The sequence below is a fragment of the Chrysoperla carnea genome, chromosome 4 (genome assembly GCF_905475395.1).
Source record: "Chrysoperla carnea chromosome 4, inChrCarn1.1, whole genome shotgun sequence".
NCBI classification, from domain to species: domain Eukaryota; kingdom Metazoa; phylum Arthropoda; class Insecta; order Neuroptera; family Chrysopidae; genus Chrysoperla; species Chrysoperla carnea.
In genome coordinates, this window is record NC_058340.1 from 61,346,288 (window position 1) to 61,365,801 (window position 19,514).

General features: G+C 29.6%; 1 protein-coding gene across 4 annotated transcripts in view; it reads right to left on the minus strand.

The window, feature by feature from the left end:
- Nucleotides 1–1,646: 1,646 nt before the first annotated feature.
- Nucleotides 1,647–19,514, minus strand: part of LOC123297377 (homeodomain-interacting protein kinase 2) — a 51,215-nt gene continuing 33,347 nt past the window's right edge. For 2 of the 4 annotated variants that reach the window (XM_044879013.1, XM_044879015.1), the window contains exons 3-10: nt 15,291–15,561; nt 9,828–10,252; nt 8,725–9,315; nt 7,386–7,685; nt 6,902–7,318; nt 5,317–6,707; nt 3,081–3,272; nt 1,647–2,041 (exon numbers count right to left, since the gene is read on the minus strand). In XM_044879013.1, coding sequence (XP_044734948.1) covers nt 1,843–2,041; nt 3,081–3,272; nt 5,317–6,707; nt 6,902–7,318; nt 7,386–7,685; nt 8,725–9,315; nt 9,828–10,252; nt 15,291–15,561 — 3,786 coding nt within the window. In that variant the 3' untranslated portion in view covers nt 1,647–1,842. The remainder of the gene's footprint in view (nt 2,042–3,080; nt 3,273–5,316; nt 6,708–6,901; nt 7,319–7,385; nt 7,686–8,724; nt 9,316–9,827; nt 10,253–15,290; nt 15,562–19,514) is intronic. The other 2 variants (XM_044879014.1, XM_044879016.1) reach the window with 2 other exon arrangements.

Genomic DNA, 19,514 nt, shown 5'->3' on the forward strand with positions numbered 1-19,514 from the left:
GGGACAAAATTTGACATTGACAGCAAATATATATTATATATATTTTTTTCAATATTAAAACTTACAAATAAGAGAACTACCCCAAAAAACATTTAACTTTTTATAATAATTGAATATTAATATTAAAAAACCCCCATAGATTTAAAGTAAAAATTCCCTAAATATGTATTTTTTATATCATTAATATTTTATTATACTAAATTTTTCCTTTTTTTTTGTTATTATTTTAATTTGCTTCATTTTCTAAAAAAATTATAAAGCAAATTAAAAATAAAAACTAATGTCAATATAAAAAAAATTATATTAGAAAAAAGTTATTGAATTAATAAATTCTAAATATTTTGCATTGTAACGCACCGATTAAAATTTTTTTTTAAAAAGTATATGAACCCAAGAGAAAAAAAACATAAATCTGTCAATAAAACGCACACCTTAATTATAAATTTAAAAAAATTATTATTGACATATTTAAATTAGTAGCATATTGGACAAAAATTATAATTTATAATTCGCAACGTTTTGATGACTTTATTTCGTCTTTCTTATGCGTTATGTATAATTATTATTCTATAAAGGCGAAAAAAATCTTCAAAACTTTTCGAATCGAATTTTTACCCAATATATTTCCAATTAAAATAAGCCAATAAACAATAGACGTGAATAATATTTTTAAAAAAAATTAAATATTTTGTAGAGATTACAATGTTTTGCTAGTGTGTCCACCTATTATATATTTTTTAAAGTTTATGTGAATTAATGAATAAATTTTAGTACCCTTTAATGCAGTTTTTTTTTTTTTGATAATTAATATAATTATTTATATAATATAAAGCTCTACATACTTAAAAATGTGAAATCAGGCCCATGTGTTTTGAAATAATTTGTACACTTGTACTTTTTTTCAATTATATTTACTATAATTAATAAATACATTGATCAAAAATAATCTAACAAATTTTTCCCTAAAAAAAAATACATTTTCACACATTTTAATAAATTAATGAGAAAATTAATTAATTCACATCTTTTCTAGACGAAAACTTCGATAATTTGTTGAATAACGAAATTCACAAATAAATTATAAAAGATTATTTGCACAGGTTAACGATTTGTGTTTTTCGTTATATAATAAAGTATCACAGCATATGAAAATGAATTCAAATTCAGATGCCGATTTCGAATTTGACTAAATTTCTAGACATAAATGTGTTAACATAATGTACATAGTAATACGAACCCTTAGAATGTGAATTATTGATGTCAATTCTTTGCATTTGCGAAATAAAATCGACTTATTCATGCAATTGGACAAAAAAAATAATTAAAAAAACTTCTTCCTACGTTTTCTCGATAGAAAAGAATTATCACAAGCAAGATTAAAATATGTGTTGGGAAAAAATCGTTAAATTATATTTAATCAATATAGTTTTAGAATTAAAAGAAACAAAAAAAATTGAAAATATATTATTGAAAGACTAAATAAATTATAATAATTGATAAAAATATTTTAAATTATTTATAAAAACACATAATTCTTAAACGAAGAATTCACAATTGTAGTAAACTATAATTAATATTTAATATAAAATTAATTATTTTGAACATAATTTTATGTTATACTTAATAATTAATAATTTGGTTTCAGTTATTTATTGTCTATTTAATCAAGACATGCATGTGTACTTTAAAAAAAAATAAAAAGAAAAAAAAATTACAGTTCATTTTTTCTCAATTAATCGTTTTAACAAAGACTTGTCTCATACAAGTTTGTTTTCTTTAAATTGTTTTTGTTTCGTTTTAACAACGTAAAATAATATGCCTTATTTTTGGCGAAGTTGATTGTTATTCAGTAAACCATAAACTTGGTTGATGGTAATGTTGTGGTTTTGTTGGTGATAATGGACCAAATCCATATGGTGCGGTTGCTGCAGCTACTTGCGCGTGTGATGGAAATTGCATATGCGCAGGTAATGGATGGCCCGGATGTGCTGCTAAAACGGGGCGGGCGCTTGAATGGTGTGCAGGCGGTGGTAATGCTCGACTATAAAAGATAATAAGTATTGTTTAAGTTTTCAAATCACGACGCAATTTTATATTTTTTAATCCAGCGGATTCTAAAGGTTTTGAACAACATTTGAACTTTGTCGAGGAGAGGTAATTTTTTAGTGATTATCATATATTTTAACGCATTTTTTATTCGCATGCTTGAGTAGATTCCTGACAATTTCAAAATTGTGCTACTTTTAAATAGTTGATAGACACACAATTTATTTCAAATTTTTATCAGACACACGAAGAGTTAAATAATAACGGGTGCGCCAGCTTTTATGTCAGTATGTAAATATTGAATAATTTTGAAAAAAAAACAACCGATTTCTGTATATGAGGTATTTTTATTCAATTTGGTCCTTTGCAATTTATTTTGACTAGTTTTTGAATACAACATCAATCAAGTGACCGACACAAAATGTGACCTTTCTGCTGCGTTTTGGTCTAAAAAGTGTTTTTTGGGCATGTAATGGCGTTTCATGAATCTCGAGTAAATTCTCCGTCCCCTAAATGCGGCAATTTTACTTATGAACGCCTCTAGAGGATCTGAAATGGGCCTTGTCGGTCATCAAAATTTGTTTCCAAAATTTAGGTTCAGTGTCAACTATTCGAGTGACTGTTGTTTAACCATACGAAACTTTTGGATTCTGGGCACTTCAACCAGTTTATTGAAACTCCTTGGTTGTTGATGACAAATGTCAAAGTTATTCAATGTTTACATACTAAAATAAAAGTTGGCGACCGCTGTACAAATTTTCAATTTAAAAAATTAAAATATTTCAGTTGATTTAAAGCTACAATCATGCAAAGTAATTGACGAATAACATTTCTACCCACTTTTATCAATCAAAACATGTTTCGAGGAACTAACAAAAACTATAGATACTAAATATTCAGAACAATACACAATATAAAATCTAAATAACGACTAAAATAGTTTAAAATTATCTTTCCATTATAATTACTAAAAGAAAACAAAAAAAGAAGAAGTTTACAGCTTAAAGTTTCAGTTTGGACTGTGATAAACTTACCCCGCAGCAGCAGCAAATGGCACCTGATGTGTTGCTGAAAGATATGCAGGCTGACTTGTGACGTATACAGCAGGTCGTCGATACAACTCTGCTTGATGATACAAAGGCTGACCAGCTGCAGCGGCAAGCGGACTCAGCCGTGCCGTTGCATGATGACTCAGCGGTTGTGGAGATAGATGTGCACTGCTGTGTCTACAAATACAACAATAATAATTGTTGTATTGGAGTCTAATTTACTAAACTACATCCCCATTCATACAATACTTCATATTGAAAACAAATGAAAATTCACTCGTCACTCAAACTATGAATGTTTATTAAAGAAATGATTATTCAGAAAATTAGTACTCATTTTACTTAAAAAAATAAGAAAATAATGAAGCGTCAAACATGAAAGAAGGACAAAGGACACGCGCAAGGATAAAGAAAAGAGTATAAATAGGAGAAACGAGCAGATATTAACAATTTAATTTTAAGGGTTGCAACATTCGATGAACATACGACATCATTAGAGTATATTTCTCCAAATTTACAAGACGAAAAGACTTAACAGTTGGTTCCTATACAATACAGAGTTAATTAACCAATTCACGGACGTATGGTGTAAATAAATTTTGATTTTGGAGAAGTTAAATAATAGACCTTTTTCATGAAAAACAGAAATGTTTTTTGATAATTTTTTATGAAAATATAGGTCGAGTAGAGAGAACTCCTAAACAAAGAGGAAAATATCGACTAGTGCCGTCATTGCATAGTATCGCCAAAGAGATTACATACAAAACTTTGTTTTTCAAAAAAGAGACAGGCAACAATTTTCGATTAAATTTCTTCATTTTTTAATCAACTTTGAAATTTTGTTATGGTATGAAGTCCACTTTTACAATTTTATGGCTAATGTGGCAAATTCGACATCAGGAAACTACTCTATAAATAGTAAATTAACTTTGATTATTAATTAAACGATGCAACTGATTTTGTGCAGTGCGTTATTTTCAAATATTATAGTACATTAAAATTAAAGAAAATCAATAATAATTCTAATAAAAAAGAATGATTTCAAAATCTGCTAAATAATATGGGAAGGAAAACGGATGTAGTCGATACTTGTGGAATAAGGAAAAAATGTTGAAAATTAGAAAAAAATGAAACATTAATCACTGATAATTATTGTTAATATTGTTAATTTAAATTATGCGAATTAGCCCAAAAAAATCCAAAAACTAAAGCATGCTTCCCTTTTATAATTGATAATTTCATGCAATAATTATAAATTTTTATTAAACTTAATTTTAACACACTCGTGAATAATAACAACTTTTAAAAGAAATAGCCTCAAAACGAAATAATTTTCCTATAAAAAATAGGTATGGAAAAATGTAATGTTGTCGTTTCAATAACGCAATTTAATCACTATGTTGAAATTCAAGAGAACAAGCCATGAAGATGAAATATCACCAACAGAAAGGGTGAAGACAAATATGAGGCTTCTACGCAGGATGTTATAATATTTACAAGAAATAAGCAACCTTTAAAAAAATATGAAAATACGGATTTGGGAAAAAATCTAAATAGATGCATACAGGGCCTTGATTAACCCCTGTAGGTCCTTTAGAAAATACAATTGTTGAGACTCATATTAAATCACCTTGGCGTCCCCTTATGTGACACTTTCGTATAAATTTGCCTTTCCTCCTCTTTTTTTTCTCTTTCGTAAATCAACTTGGCGACCTTCTCCTACACATTTGCACTCTTTTTTTGTTGAACTTTCCTTTTCCTCGCCACTGTATGCACAGCTATAATAGAAATGAGAGATACGGACCATTTACCAGTTTTAGCTCTCTTGATTATACCTTACTTTGATGTACAATTGAGCAACGGTAATTGAAAATAAACGAATATTAGCAGCCAAAAGTTTCACGCGAGCGCTATTATTAATACTTTCTTGAGGTGGTTGTCACTTATGAAAAAAATGTTTTTGAATTAAGATAATAAGCAATTAAGGATATGCTCAGATTAATATGTGACGAAACAACAATGAATTAGATGAGCTATGTAGCAAACAAGTTACAGTACACTCCTCAAAAGCACGCAAATGATTAGGTTTCGTTGAAATTATTCTTAAGGTTAGGTTTTAAAATAAAAAAAAGCTATAATAGTTTTTTATTTATATGATCGTGTAAATCTCCCTTAGTTTTTAGAAGGTTGTTAAAATATACGAAACGCATAAATTACTCACCCATAACCAGGATGCAACGATTGGTGTGTTGGTCCCCATCCTTTAGCTGATGGTGCAGTTGCCGCTAATAAATGTTGTTCACGATTTGTATGTGCAGCTGGCGGCTGTATATACTCTTTATGCGTTTGAACAGGTACATGGTAATCTCGATGCGTAACAACAGGCACCGCAACTGATTCACGTTTATGTACACCAGATGGTGCATGCGCTACTGGTGGAGGTGGTGCCCATGAAACACGTTTCTTTCCATTTGAATACACAATATGCTCTTGTCCATGACCATCAGTTGTTACGTATTGATATCCAGCTGCAGAATTATTTGCTGCCGCTTCTTTACATGCCGAATTGCAATGAGATCCGCTGGATATGTGTGTCGGTTGTTGTTGAATTAAATATTCGTTGGATCTAGAATGGTAACCACTGCTGCCATCATTAGATGTACCTGGCTCTTGTTTCGTTGATACATTGTTGAGCATGCATTCAGATTGAGCTTTAGCTAATAAGCGCTTCTTTTGTGATTGAGATGATGCATAATTGTACTGCTGTGAAGATATCTGAGGTTGAACTGATTGTGGTTCATGTTTAATCATTTGTTGTTGATAATAAACTTGCTGTTGTTGAGAGTGATGAGAACCACTCTGGTTCTGATTTGATTGAATTTGTATTTGCGGACTACGCTGTTCTTCACCGTCACTATCACCAACTGTAACACATGATATCACATTTTTACGTTGACTGCGTGATGACGATGAACCTGAAGATGAGTGTGAATTAGTTTGTGGTACAACTTCAGGTATTGTAATCGCTCGATGTGATGATTTCGAAGTACTACCACCACTCGTTACGCTCGATTTAGTTGGGGCTTCATCTTCGCTATCGGATATTGTGATTACTGACACCGGTGACGGTGTATCGCGTATTGTAATCGTTTGTTGTCGATTTTGTTTATTATTCGTGGTCGACGATGGAACAACTTGATGTTGATCCGAATGATGTTTGTTACTTGAGTGAACAACTAAATTATATTGAGGTTGATTTTGTCCCCAATTATTTGATGGTGAGGAATTGTGATTATTATTTGTACGTCGTGAATTACGATTTGATGAAGTTACAGCGCATACTTGTTCGGAAGATGGGGGTGTACTTTCTTTTACACGTTTCTTGACTGGACTTAATTGAGTTGGTTCTTTCTTTTCCGATTGCCGATGATGACTCGGTACCATCAAATGACTGTGATGATTATGATGTGGTGCGGATTGTTGAATCAAGTGATGTGAATTTTTCGATGTACGCTTGCCACTTGTCGTACTCCAGGCACCACTTGAATGTTCAACAATACCAGTATTGTACACTTCAGTTGGAACATCTACTGGGAATACTGGTCTTTGCTCCTAAAAACCAAGTATAATAATTAATAAGGTGTTAGTTAACCTAGGTGGAGATAAGATACGATATGCTATGATATTAATTTTGGTATAAGAAATGTGTGACCAGAAATACCTTTGATCGACATTAAAAGTTACGCGTACCGTTTTGGGTTTACCTGTGGAATCTGATGGGTTCGATATTATATATTTGTGTTTACCTGTAAAATTCCAGAAGAATCAACAATAAGAGGTCGACCCCAATCACCAGCCTCCGATAATAATGACTGTTGCATTGCAGCATGTTGTGCAGGTATTTGATTCCACGAAGGTACAATGGCCATTTGACGACTTGCAGGCCATGATGTTTGCACAGCATTTGTAAGTAACATTTGCCGACCACCCGGTTCGACCACACTCACTGGTACATACTGCTGTTGTTGCTGTGAGAGAATTGGTGGTTGAATTTGTAAAGCCGCTGGCTGTTGAGCAGCAACAACTGCTACATGTTTTGCTGGTGAACCTAATCCTTGATATGTAGGTCCAGCTGTACAAAGTAGACTTGACATTAGTTGTGGGCCACCTCCGCTTGTATACTGCCGTCCCATACTACGCCCTCCATTGTAAAGTGTCGTATACTAAGGGCAAAAAATATATATTACTTAAATTCGAAAAACTTTTATTAATTGTGAAAATTTTACTTACCAAATTATCGTAGCCAGACGCCCTGCTATCACGTACTAATCGTTGTACACTCGTTAATTGATTATTAATAGTAAATGTAACATTTCCATTAGAATTTGGAACAAAATTTGTTATTAGTTGAGGTGGTTGTTGAGATGATTGATGATGTGAACTTGAACCAGAATTATTATAATCGTTACGACGACATACCTCCATCATTTGTACACTAGCCTTTACATTATTACAATGCGCATAATCAACTAAATGTGCAAGTGTAACAAAAGCATGATTTAATGCTTCACCAGGAGTTATCCTCCGTTCCTGTACAGTTTTAATAAAGAAAAACATGACGGTTAATATCATACAAGTTTCAATTTTATTAATTTCTTTGTTTTAATGAAATTTCGTTATTTATACTTTTTTATTCGATATATAAAATGGTTATAATTCTCTCAAAAAAGTACCGAAAATTTATAGTTTCAACAGCCCACAGAACTATTTTAATTTATTTTGTTAGTGAAATTTCGTTTGAATATCCCCTAAAATATTAGAAAAGAAGGCTTACGATTGATACAAAACCTTCAAAGGCGGCCGAAGGAGTATCGCAAATAATCTACGTTCAGTCAGATCTTCAAGCTTTTTGATAATATGTATATGGTAATGACCATAAAATCAAAATAGTGAAGGAAATCCTGTACTACAGTCTATATTTCAGTTTGAGACAAAACACATGACTTTGAGATTTTTTAGTTTTTCCCAAAAAAGGTAAATTTCCTTCAAAAATAACACGTTTCTATGTATATTGTTGCAGATCACATGAAAAGGATCCACACATATAATTTTTCTTTTAAATTTTGATTTAAAACTTAACCATTAGTCATTTAAACAGGGTACAAAATAAGCAAATCTAAGTTATGTCTTTTTTTCGATATTCGTGGTTTTGATCCACTAATTAAGCGCTTGCGTGAATTTTTAAATGGCTAAAATTGTGAATTTTCACAGCGATAATCCATCGCATAAAGGAACAGTTGCAAATATAAAACCAAACTGCAACAATTACCAATAATAAACATTTTAACAAAAATAAAATTGTCATTTCTTTATGCCTGTTGTCATTTCTTTATGCCTGAGTCGATCAACCTCAAGTAACAAAACTTTTTCGGAAGAAAATTAGAAAAAAACTCCCCCGCAAATAAAATTAATATTTATTATTTAACGATTTGCATGTTTTATTTAATAATTGCCGGTACGTTTTTGGCAGGCTAAAATAATCTGAAAAATGTCAGAATAGAACTACGAAAAGTATAAATAATATTTCAGATTTCATTAAAACAAACAATAAACTGGTTTTATATATTGCTACCTGGTCCATTGTTAACATTCTTTTTAGAAGATCAATAAATTCTCTTCTATCAGCTTTCTCTGCAAGTAATTGACCACCTTCAAGATCAGTGGGTACATTTACTTGTCCAATATCATCCAGACAATTAAATATATATTTTCTAGCTTCCTTTGATTTAATACCAGTTTCAGCTTCATGTTCTTCTGGTGTTTTTAATCTCCAAAATGGATATGTACTCTCCATATCACGATAAAAGAATTTTGTTGTTTTTGATGCATTATTTAACATTTGTTCAGTGGGTAAACCCTGTGTTTGACTTATATAGCGTATTTGATCGTATTCCGAGGAGCCAGGATATAATGGCCACCCCAGAAATAGTTCAGCAACAACACAACCCAATGACCACATATCGATTGCTTCACAAAATGGTAATCCAAGTATAATTTCTGGTGCACGATAATATCGTGATTGTAAATATGTATTACAGACCGCTTTGCTTACATGTGATGCACTACCAAAATCAATTACTTTCACCCTATATGGTTGTCGTACAGGGTCAACTAACATAATATTTTCTGGTTTTAAATCAGCATGTATTAAACCCAATTGCTGTAAAAAAATGATTTTTAAATTAAAGATTTTCGTTTAAGTGTTCTTACACGATTTGGGGATTCTAAAATTTTCTTCCACCAAAAAATATAGATATTTGATATAGGTGATTCAAAGAAAAAATTGAAACAAAACACAAACTTAAATAATAGCTTAACTATTCGCAAAATTTTTGAATTCTGTCGCGATTTTAGACAGTTGGATAATAATAACAATCAAATATGGATTTTTTAAATTATTATTTTAGGTTTTTTTTTTTCATATTCTAGAAAAGACAACAAAAACTCAACTGTCTATTCTTTTAGTGGAAAACTGCCTTTAAGTGAAGTATGTCATGCAAATTTTTGTGAGGTTTTACCATACCATTGCTGCATTAGCAATGATTCTTCTCATAAGACACTACATTTCTCGTAAGAATTTTCATTTCAAGTGTTTCTTTAGTTAAAGTAGTTTGAAATTTATTAAACTAAAGTTAATAACTGATAAAAATTTAAGATATTTAAATAGTTTACCTTTAATTTAAGTAAAGCAGTGAGAACTTGTTGCAAAATAGGTCGAATATATTTCAATGGTAATGGTGAAAATTTATTTTGTTTAAGAAAATCATATAAATTTTGTTCAAGCATCTCAAATACGAGACACGTATGATTTTTATGTTGAAAGCATTCGTATGCTCGAACAAAATTAAATTCATCTGCATTCTCTTGACTGAGCCGTGATAGTATGCTAACTTCAATTTGTCCTTGTCTAGCATATGATGGATGATTTTTAAGTATTTTAATTGCGACAATTTCATTTGTACCCTTCTTCCAACATTTGACCACTTGGCCAAATGTCCCACGTCCAAGAAATTCAAGTACTTCATATTGATTTGTCATAGAATATAACACTTCATGTTGTACTAATTGGTAATCTCCGTCTGCTCCACTTGATGAGCCTGCGGAGGAAGGAATAAATTCACCTAGAGATCAACATTTTATATAATTAGATAAACTAATTACAATTATTAATAAGGGTTTCAATTTGGAAAGCTGTGAATAAAATGTTTATATATTTTTTTTGGAGTCTACTAATGCTGTTGTTTACGTGCATTAATTCAAAATTTTTTTAATGAAATACAATTTTCATTATTTATTTTCTTTAGTGATTTTTTTTATTCAAGAACTTTGTTTAATCTGAACTTTTGATAGTTTAAATCAAATAAATAGTAATCAAGTGAATCCGATTCCAACTTCAAAATTAATGTATCACGTCAGGTTTTTCAAAAATTTTAACTTACGGTAGTACGAGCATGCAATTTTAGATTTAGGGTTGAAATTATTTGTAACTTTGAGTTTTGTTATAACTTCCTTCATGAATGTAGACAAAAAATAAGAATACAATTTTTCTGATGATATCTGCCTTGCTTTTATAAAATATTTTTCCTCTTTATTTGTCGTTAAAATGATGCAACACGTGGTTGAGTTTTCGATTAAAATGGTTTTTTAAGGATAAACAAACCTGATGCGATTCTAATGAAGTTGAATTCGAAGTTAAGGCGTTAAAAATGAATAAGAAATTCGCATAAAAATAACAAATTCAAAGTCAAAATTTTGTTGACTAATGTTATTAATATTATTTATTCATTATTTCATCAATTTTAAACTTTACATATATGACGTAATAATCACATACCTTATAATTTTATAAATCATAGTTCATTATTTAAACAACAAACTAATTTTGTCGGTGTTTAATAGCCATATACTTTTAAAAATATAAAATTGTCAAATTTGTTTGATTATTTAATTTTTTATTAATATTTAAAAAAAAAAAAACCATAGAAATTTTAATTCTATTTTTTGATATTTTTTATTTTGAATATTGCGGATATTTTTTTTTTAAATAATTAATTTATAATAAGTATTTACTGCTTCCGGTTTAATTATTTGTTTGCTTGTTTATCTTGTAAGTTAATGAAGAATATATTGTTGTTACTTTGTTATATGCCAACGACACTATTGATAAGATTTAGTGGTTATTTATCACTTGATCGCGATATAACTTTTGGTTTAGTTTATCTAATTAGATATTCTTTTTTTTTTTTTACAATATTCCGAGAAAATAAATAATGATTTTTGTATTTCCGTTCAAAAAATTATACACCAATAGCTCACTGATTTAAAATAGCATGATTCCTAAATATATTGATAAATCGTCCAGAGAAAATAATAAGATTGAACAATGTACAAATTAGTAAATTAATCCATTTATTACTCTAGTGATGAGAGAAAATCTCACGCTATTATGCAAGCGCCAAGAGCGAAAGTTCATACTTTGTTTACAATATGTTTTTAGGCTACATATGTTTACGTGTGGAAACACATTAATTCATAAGAAAGAATAGTATTTTAAATTTACTTATTAAATGTTCTGGCTAGAAAATGTCACTTATAAAATATATTATAATAACAAAATAGTTATCACATATTATCTGTCATCTGTCATAGACCTTTTCGTTTTAAAGTGAGTACCTTTTGTTGCGGACAGTATGTCAAAAAACTAATGTGATAAAATGAATAAAAAATATCTTTTATCTTTGTCCAACTCATTACCGTCTGCCCGAAGCAATAATAGGTCGAAACGTAAAACGAAGCCACCCGAATTGTGGTTTTTATTAACCAAATTTACTAAAGTGATGAGAAAAACTTTCACAGCTAGTAATAAATACAATTTCTGGGCGAACAGAGTTGATGTATGGGATATGAAACCTTTAAGAGTTGGTACATTATCAAATACTTTACCATTTAAGAATCATACTTTTTAATCACCATGGCCGGTGCGCATTTTTTTATTGTCTTATGAAAAATGATTCCAAAAAGAACCGTTAAAATAAAAATGATCAAAATATTAAATTTATGAAATTGTCATTTTCTAGTTAGTAAAAATTGATACACAAGCCGTTTTCGTTCTAAATTGTAAGTTTCAGGGACCCACTTGTCAGCAGTACTTAGCATTTCTGCTTACCGAGCTCCAAACCTTTAAAGGAGTGGTAGAAGAAAATAAATGAATTTTATCAATTTTTTTAGGCAAATTTTACTGAAAACTTACATGCGTACAGAATTGTTTTAAATAAAAAAATTTTTATATTATTGATTTTAAGCATCACATTATAAGCACAAGGGCTCTCTTACGAAAGTTCAAAAATAATCATTTAGAAGGAAAACAATATGCATATCAATTATTCCATGTAAGACAAAATGGCGATTTGTGGACCACTTAAAGGGCTTCTTTTGGAATTCCTTCTTCTTGTTAGGTATACAGTGGAACCTCGGTAATCCGGTCGGTGGCTAATCTAGCGCTGCCATTAATCCGACATGTCTATTATTATTGAAATATGGTTTGTACTTCAGAGTATAACATATAGAAACTTATTATTGTTGGATTTGTGGGATTACAAGGTACTCTTTTTTAAAAAATTCCGAACTATAGGGGGTCTTAGGCAATACTGAATAATCCGACAAATTCGATAGTTCGACATTGCCCTGTAAAACGTTTGCTGGATTACCGGAGTTCCAATATATATATATATATATATAAATTTTTTTTTTTTTTGTTTACCTGTGGTCGACAATTAAAATATCTTTAATGAATTAAATATATTTAATACGCATTTTAGCAGTAACTATAATATTAATAAGTTACAAAAGCGGGCGAAGATGCTTTATATACCAAGCGTAAATATTACACGATTTTATCGAATTCAAGGCTTATCGAACGAACATGACATGTTGGTGTGAATCAAGCCTAAATAATTTTTTTTGCAAATATTCATCATATGATTTCCACTAATTTCAAAAATAAATAATTCAATTATATGAGATAAAATCTATTTTCATGGAAATTTTTTATATCTTTTAACACCATTTTGGATTGAATATTTAAATATCGAAAAAAATATCATCAGAAACGAAAAGTTTAAATTAATTATTTTTTACGAGGTTTTTCTTTTTAGGGTACCGTACATGAAAAGGAAAAAACGGGAATATCATTAATCCAGTTTTAAGCCTTCTTGTTATATGTTAAACTAACTGTGAACTACCCGCTTTGCTGGGAAACATCCCCACTTGCACCCCTCCCTCCACATTTCCTTGCGTGGGATAACAGTTTTGTAATGTACACGTCATGCTCTTTTATTTGATACCCCACTTAGGTATATTTGTAAATATTCGATAATTCCTTCCCACTTTCTCGCTACACCTTTCTACCCTCCGAAGGTTAAAAGTAGATAAAAACAATAGATCTTTGAAGCTGGTTGTATATCGTGTCAATATTTGAGCTTAATCTATGCACAACTTTTTTAGTTTTTGAAGCATATCCCTTTCAACCCCTTACTCTACTATAATATGGATGTATTTATTATACATAAAAACCTTCCTCTTGAATCACTCTATCTATTAAAAAAAACCGCATCAAAATCCGTTGCGTAGTTTCAAAGATTTAAGCGTACAAAGGGACATAGGGACATAGAGACAGAAAAAGCGACTTTGTTTTATAATATGTAGTGATAACAAAAACAGGCGATTATCTGTTTTTTCATGTTTTTTTCTTTTTCTCAAGTCGATAACAATATCATTCCTTTGTATTTGCAAAAATGAGAATTGAAATCTAAAATGAAAAAATTTATGAATTCTTAAATGTCGACCACAGTATTTAGTTATATTTGTCTATTGTGTATGAATATTGGAAATATATTATTTGGCTTAAAAAATGGAACAATAATAAAATAATAAATAAAATTTTATTTTATTTTGGCTTTCCGTCAAATCAGTAGGAGAATTGTGTTGAATAAAAGTCCTTACGAAATCTGAAAATCTGCCTTTTAAAACATAACAGATAAAAGAAAGTTTAAATACAAAAAAAGGTTTTTTTTTAATAAGAAAATCCACTTTTGTTTGATACATTTTTTCATAAACTCAATAAATATACCATAATTTCATATCAAAAACCGAATTAAAGAGTGATATTTTTGTTAAATGATCAATACATACTTGAAACTTCGTGAGTGGCTTTCTTTTGGTGAATTTACAAAACTTTCTCTCTGCGACTTTTTTCGAAAATGCTGTTTTCAAATGACCACTTGATAACATTAATAATTATTAAACAATTCAGCAAAAGTGAACTACAAAAATACTTAAGTACAGAATTTTCGAGGTGGTAGAAAAACTCATCGGTGGAGTATTTTTGTTGGACAAAATATTTTATTATTTAATAATTATTAATGTTATCAAGTGGTTATAGTGTCCGACATATTCCCTACTGCATTTTTTTAGACCGAGAACCAAAATTTGACGTTACATGATCATTTGAAAACGCAGCCCTTTTTAAAAAAGTTAGGTAGACTGGCCAAAAGGAACCCATTCACGAAATTTCAAGTATGTATTAATCATTTAACGAAAAGGATTCTGTCCCGCGGACTATCTGTTACGGTTTAAAAGATACGATTTTCAGACTTTCATAAAACTGTTGTGAAAAATTAGTTCATTACACGGGGGTCTTTTATTCAATACAATTTCACTAATTTAAACTGATTTGACGGGAGGCAAAAATCTCATAATATGTCGTGTGAAGGTTCCTTTATCATTCCATATGCTGACTAAAAACAAAAGGAATTCGATATTTAATCGAATGGAACAATCTTAATTACGCTTTATTCATAAAAAAAATTATAAAAATAGAATTTGATTATTCATTTTTATTATTGTTCCATTTTCTTTGTCGGGTAGTGTATTACGACTTGCAAACATCAATTTCTACATTTTGATGAAAAACAAAACAAAAAAAGTTTAGAAAATATAGGATCACAAACAAATGAAATAACTTTTTCAATTTTATCAAAATCTATAAAATATCTCCAATTTCAATTAAATTTATTAAAAAAAAAAATCAAATAATAATGTGAATATGGATAAAAAAAGTGAGTGAGATTGTATTACGTTTGTTACCTTGCGGCTGGGGGTTAGCACCCCCTGCCGCGGTGGTGACTTTGCTGTGAGCCGTCGTGGTGACTGCTGTATGACACGTTTCACCGTGATGTGCTGCTGTCGCCGCCGTACCGTTGCCTTGTTGCTGTAGACCAGCACCTCCTCCGCCACCGCCAGCCGCACGTTGTGACGACGTATGATGTGTTGTTGTTGTTTGCTCTGCTCCACTGCAGGTTGTTTGACCAGAGCTATCACCATAACCCTCTCGCGACCACGTTTTTCTCTAATAATACACAACAATAAAATTAATTATGTATATAATTAAAAATATTTAATAACTAATTTAAACTAGTTTGACCTTCATTCATTATAATCAGGTATGAGGTACGTCAATATCAACAAATACCAGTATTGTATTGAGGATATATACGAGGTACAATTGCAGACAAAGTATATTTTGATATTTAAGTAAATTAAATTTTTTAACAAAATTATTAATATTTCAAATACTTTCTGAAAAAATTACGAAATTCTTCGAAAATAAAATGAATGTGAAAAGTTACGTTTTTTAAGATTTATTTTATGAGATTTTAAACCTTTTGGTAGTTGGTGGAGAATTTGGTAATAAATTTCGATTTTGCTTCAATTTCCTAGATCAATTTTTGTATTATATAAATACGTATTTCGATTACCAAGTAATCATCATAAGTATGAATTAGCTAATCATAATTACTATTATATTGTATGTTACTCGTTGTTTTCAAACCTTTTAAAAATGAAATAAAAAGTCTATAATGCAACTCTTTTTCTTTTCGAGAATATTGGGGGAGATATAAGTTCTTAACATATAAAGTTGTTCGGGTTCCTTCCACATTTATAATTTTTTATGTTTTAACCTTTTTTGACAACAATAAATTTTAACGTTTTTAAATAGAATTAAAAAAATAATAGCTCTCTTGTCTTGTTCTTGAGATGATAGGTTGGGGAATAATGATGGGTTAAGTCAATAATGTACTATAATGGTACTATGGAGCTATAATAGCTCCCAACAAATGATGATTTAAAACAATGGTTATATAATATACCTACCCCATATTAGTATTTACAACCATATTTTAGGATTACATAAAATTTTAATGCATAATACGGGTATTTCAGTTTACGATGTATACTTTAAAACCATTTGTCAGCATTATGTTGTAAGTGTTACTAAAACTACTATTACCATAAAATAACTAGTTCATTTTTCATTTTTTTTAAACTTTCTGTATACACTACTGAACAAAAAAACTGTGTACACTCTGTGTCACAAAAAATGCTCGTGTTCCATTCTAATAGACCACAAGCCCATACTGAAATTTTCCGGTGAAATAACCCACCAGGAAAAAAATACTCCTAGATGTTAAAGTAAGTTTAAGAACCATGGCGTCAGTTTTGGACGGTACATGTGAAAATATAGATGTCACATCTTTTGGTATCTCACCCCTGCACCAATAAATATGTACGACGTGGCTGGATACTAACTCTGCATAAGTATTCAAAGCGAATTACATAAATGCCGTACAGAAATAAGCACGTAGGGCTTAGGAAATTGTTGGGAGATAAAAAGTTTTTTTAACTTCCGGTACCAAAGTTACGGGATTTATTTCTTTAAGACATTTAAGTATTTAATTTTTTTTCTCTACGGAATCCTAGACAAACAAGTATTGAAATCGATATTTTAATTACTAGAATAATTTTAACAAACGAAAACGGGTCAAATTATTTTGAGAAAGTTTGCACACGAAATATTTTCCCATCATAATTTTAAATGTATGTACAATGCTAATTTTTTTTCATTTATTCTATTGTTGCGTCTGTTGATGACTGACAACAATATCAAATTAATATTTGAAGTAAGATATATTGAGGTCTAGTCAACATTTTAATCTTGCATGAGAAGATGTATTCTTATAGTTTACTCAATTTTTAGCTACCTTTTTATTAGACAATTTTGAATTTATAATTTACAGATAAATAATTTGTACATTATTTTAGCTTTCAATTCTTAAAAATAATAATTAGCCTCTTCATTTTAGTCCAATAAAATGAGGATTTAAACTACCATCAAAACGGAAGCCTGCATTTTTTTTAAAATATAAGTTCGTTTTGGCATAAATTTGAAGTATACATGGTTAAAAAATATTTAATTCTATTTAGGAGGTATAAAAACATTTATTTTTACTTTGAAAGAATGGACAAAATTTTTGTTTTAATGTGATTATAATTTACTTGCACTGATAAATATTTTTTTAAAGATAATGTGTTATGATAGTATATAAGTCAATTATTATTATATATTGATAAAAAATTGTCTGTCTATACAAAAAAGAAATAAATAGATTCTCTATATTAATTATACAGAATGTTTCTAAAAATGGACGACATTTTTTGAAACCGTGGTTAGATATATGGCGAACATCATACAACGAACAAAAGCAAATTCATAATAAAAAAGTAACATTTTCTGCTTCAACGAGACTCTTAAAATCACAATCAAACTTTGATTACAAAATTTGTAAACAGAAGGCAAATTAAATAAATGAAAACAAACAGTTGATTAAATACCCTGTGTAAAAAGTGTTGAATATCAGTGCTTGCATTATTTCTTTTTACACAGTTGTGGCAGCAAATTTTCGAAAGTATTTTCTAGAATTTTTTTCGTTTTTCGAGAAGGTTCCACAAGTTTACTAGTTGAGGTACCTGCAAATTTTCAACTCTTTATCTTTTATAGTTTTTGGGTAAATGGACACCAAAGTTTTGTCTTAATTTGCGCCCACACGGATAACGAATGACGTTAACGAAAAAATGTTTTAAACAAAAGTTGTTTATTTTTTTAATAGGAACATTTTTTACATTTAAACTTTTGTTCTTTTTGTTCTCTAATGGTTTATAAGATGAGTCCTACGGACCCAAGACCCAATTGACCTATGTTGCTCATTTACAAACTTAGCCTACCTTTTTATCTTGATCACAGACAGACGGACTACCGGAAATGGACTAATTAGGTGATTTTATGAACACCTATGCCAAAATTTTGTTCGTAGCATAAATATTTTTAAGTGTTACAAACTTGGGACTAATGTTAGTATACCTTGATATATATTACATATAAACAGGGTATAATAAATACTTTTATTCTGTGGGATTTGGATGATTTATTCTATTTATTTTTTGCAAATTTAATAAACTTCTATTTGCCATCCCTGATAATCTTCGTTCAAAAAATAAGCATATCAATTCGGAGATCCAGTCGTAAGTTATTGGAAATTTTTTTGGTTTTTCAAATTTTAACAAAAACGCGTCTTTAACATTTTACAACATTGAAAGTTTCGTTACGTATTATATTCAGATTGTGTACTTTTCACGTCAGATAATAATAAATTTTTAGAGCCGTGAACAATGTTTTATTAATTTCAAATAATACTTTTGAAATAAACATGTTTCAAACAAATGAACATATTATTTTTGTCCAAATTGTTTTTGGCAACGTGACGTGACACATACTAGAACCATTTCACATTTCAATTATATGATAATAAAAATATTTAAATATTTATAAAGTTATTAATCACATTTCTTAACATTCAACATTATATTTTTATTAACAAAAGACTTGTGAGCAGTAGAGCTTCATCACTAGGGTCATATTTCCCACTCATTTAATTTTTATTAATTAAGGTATTACGACCGCCAAGGCAAGTTTAGACTTGTGATTAAAATTATTTGTACCTAATTTTCATCTTTGAGAATAAACGTGTTAGAGAAACTCATACGTTTGGGGAAAAAAGTTTATATATATAAGACGACATCTCCCAAAACTCATCAATTATGTTCTGGGGATCACGAAATAGATAAAACACCCTTACCCTTCCGCGTTGACCTTCGATACAGTGACTAAGTTTCGGGGAAAATATGACTAAAAACTATTTTATCAAATAAAAACAGACGAATTGATGGATTAGTCTTTTTAAGAAAACAGAAAAATTGTTAACGCATGTGATTAATAATTATTATATATCTTAATGGGAATGCGCACATGAAAATATTATTAAAAAGAAAACGTGGCTATGAGAAAAATTATGTGGGAGTCGAACATTAACTTTTAAATCATCTCATTTTCAAGGTTAGAAACCTGTATTTTTAGTTGTTTAAGAATCATCATTTGTGTTTGTTAGTTCAAAAACAATTTACAAA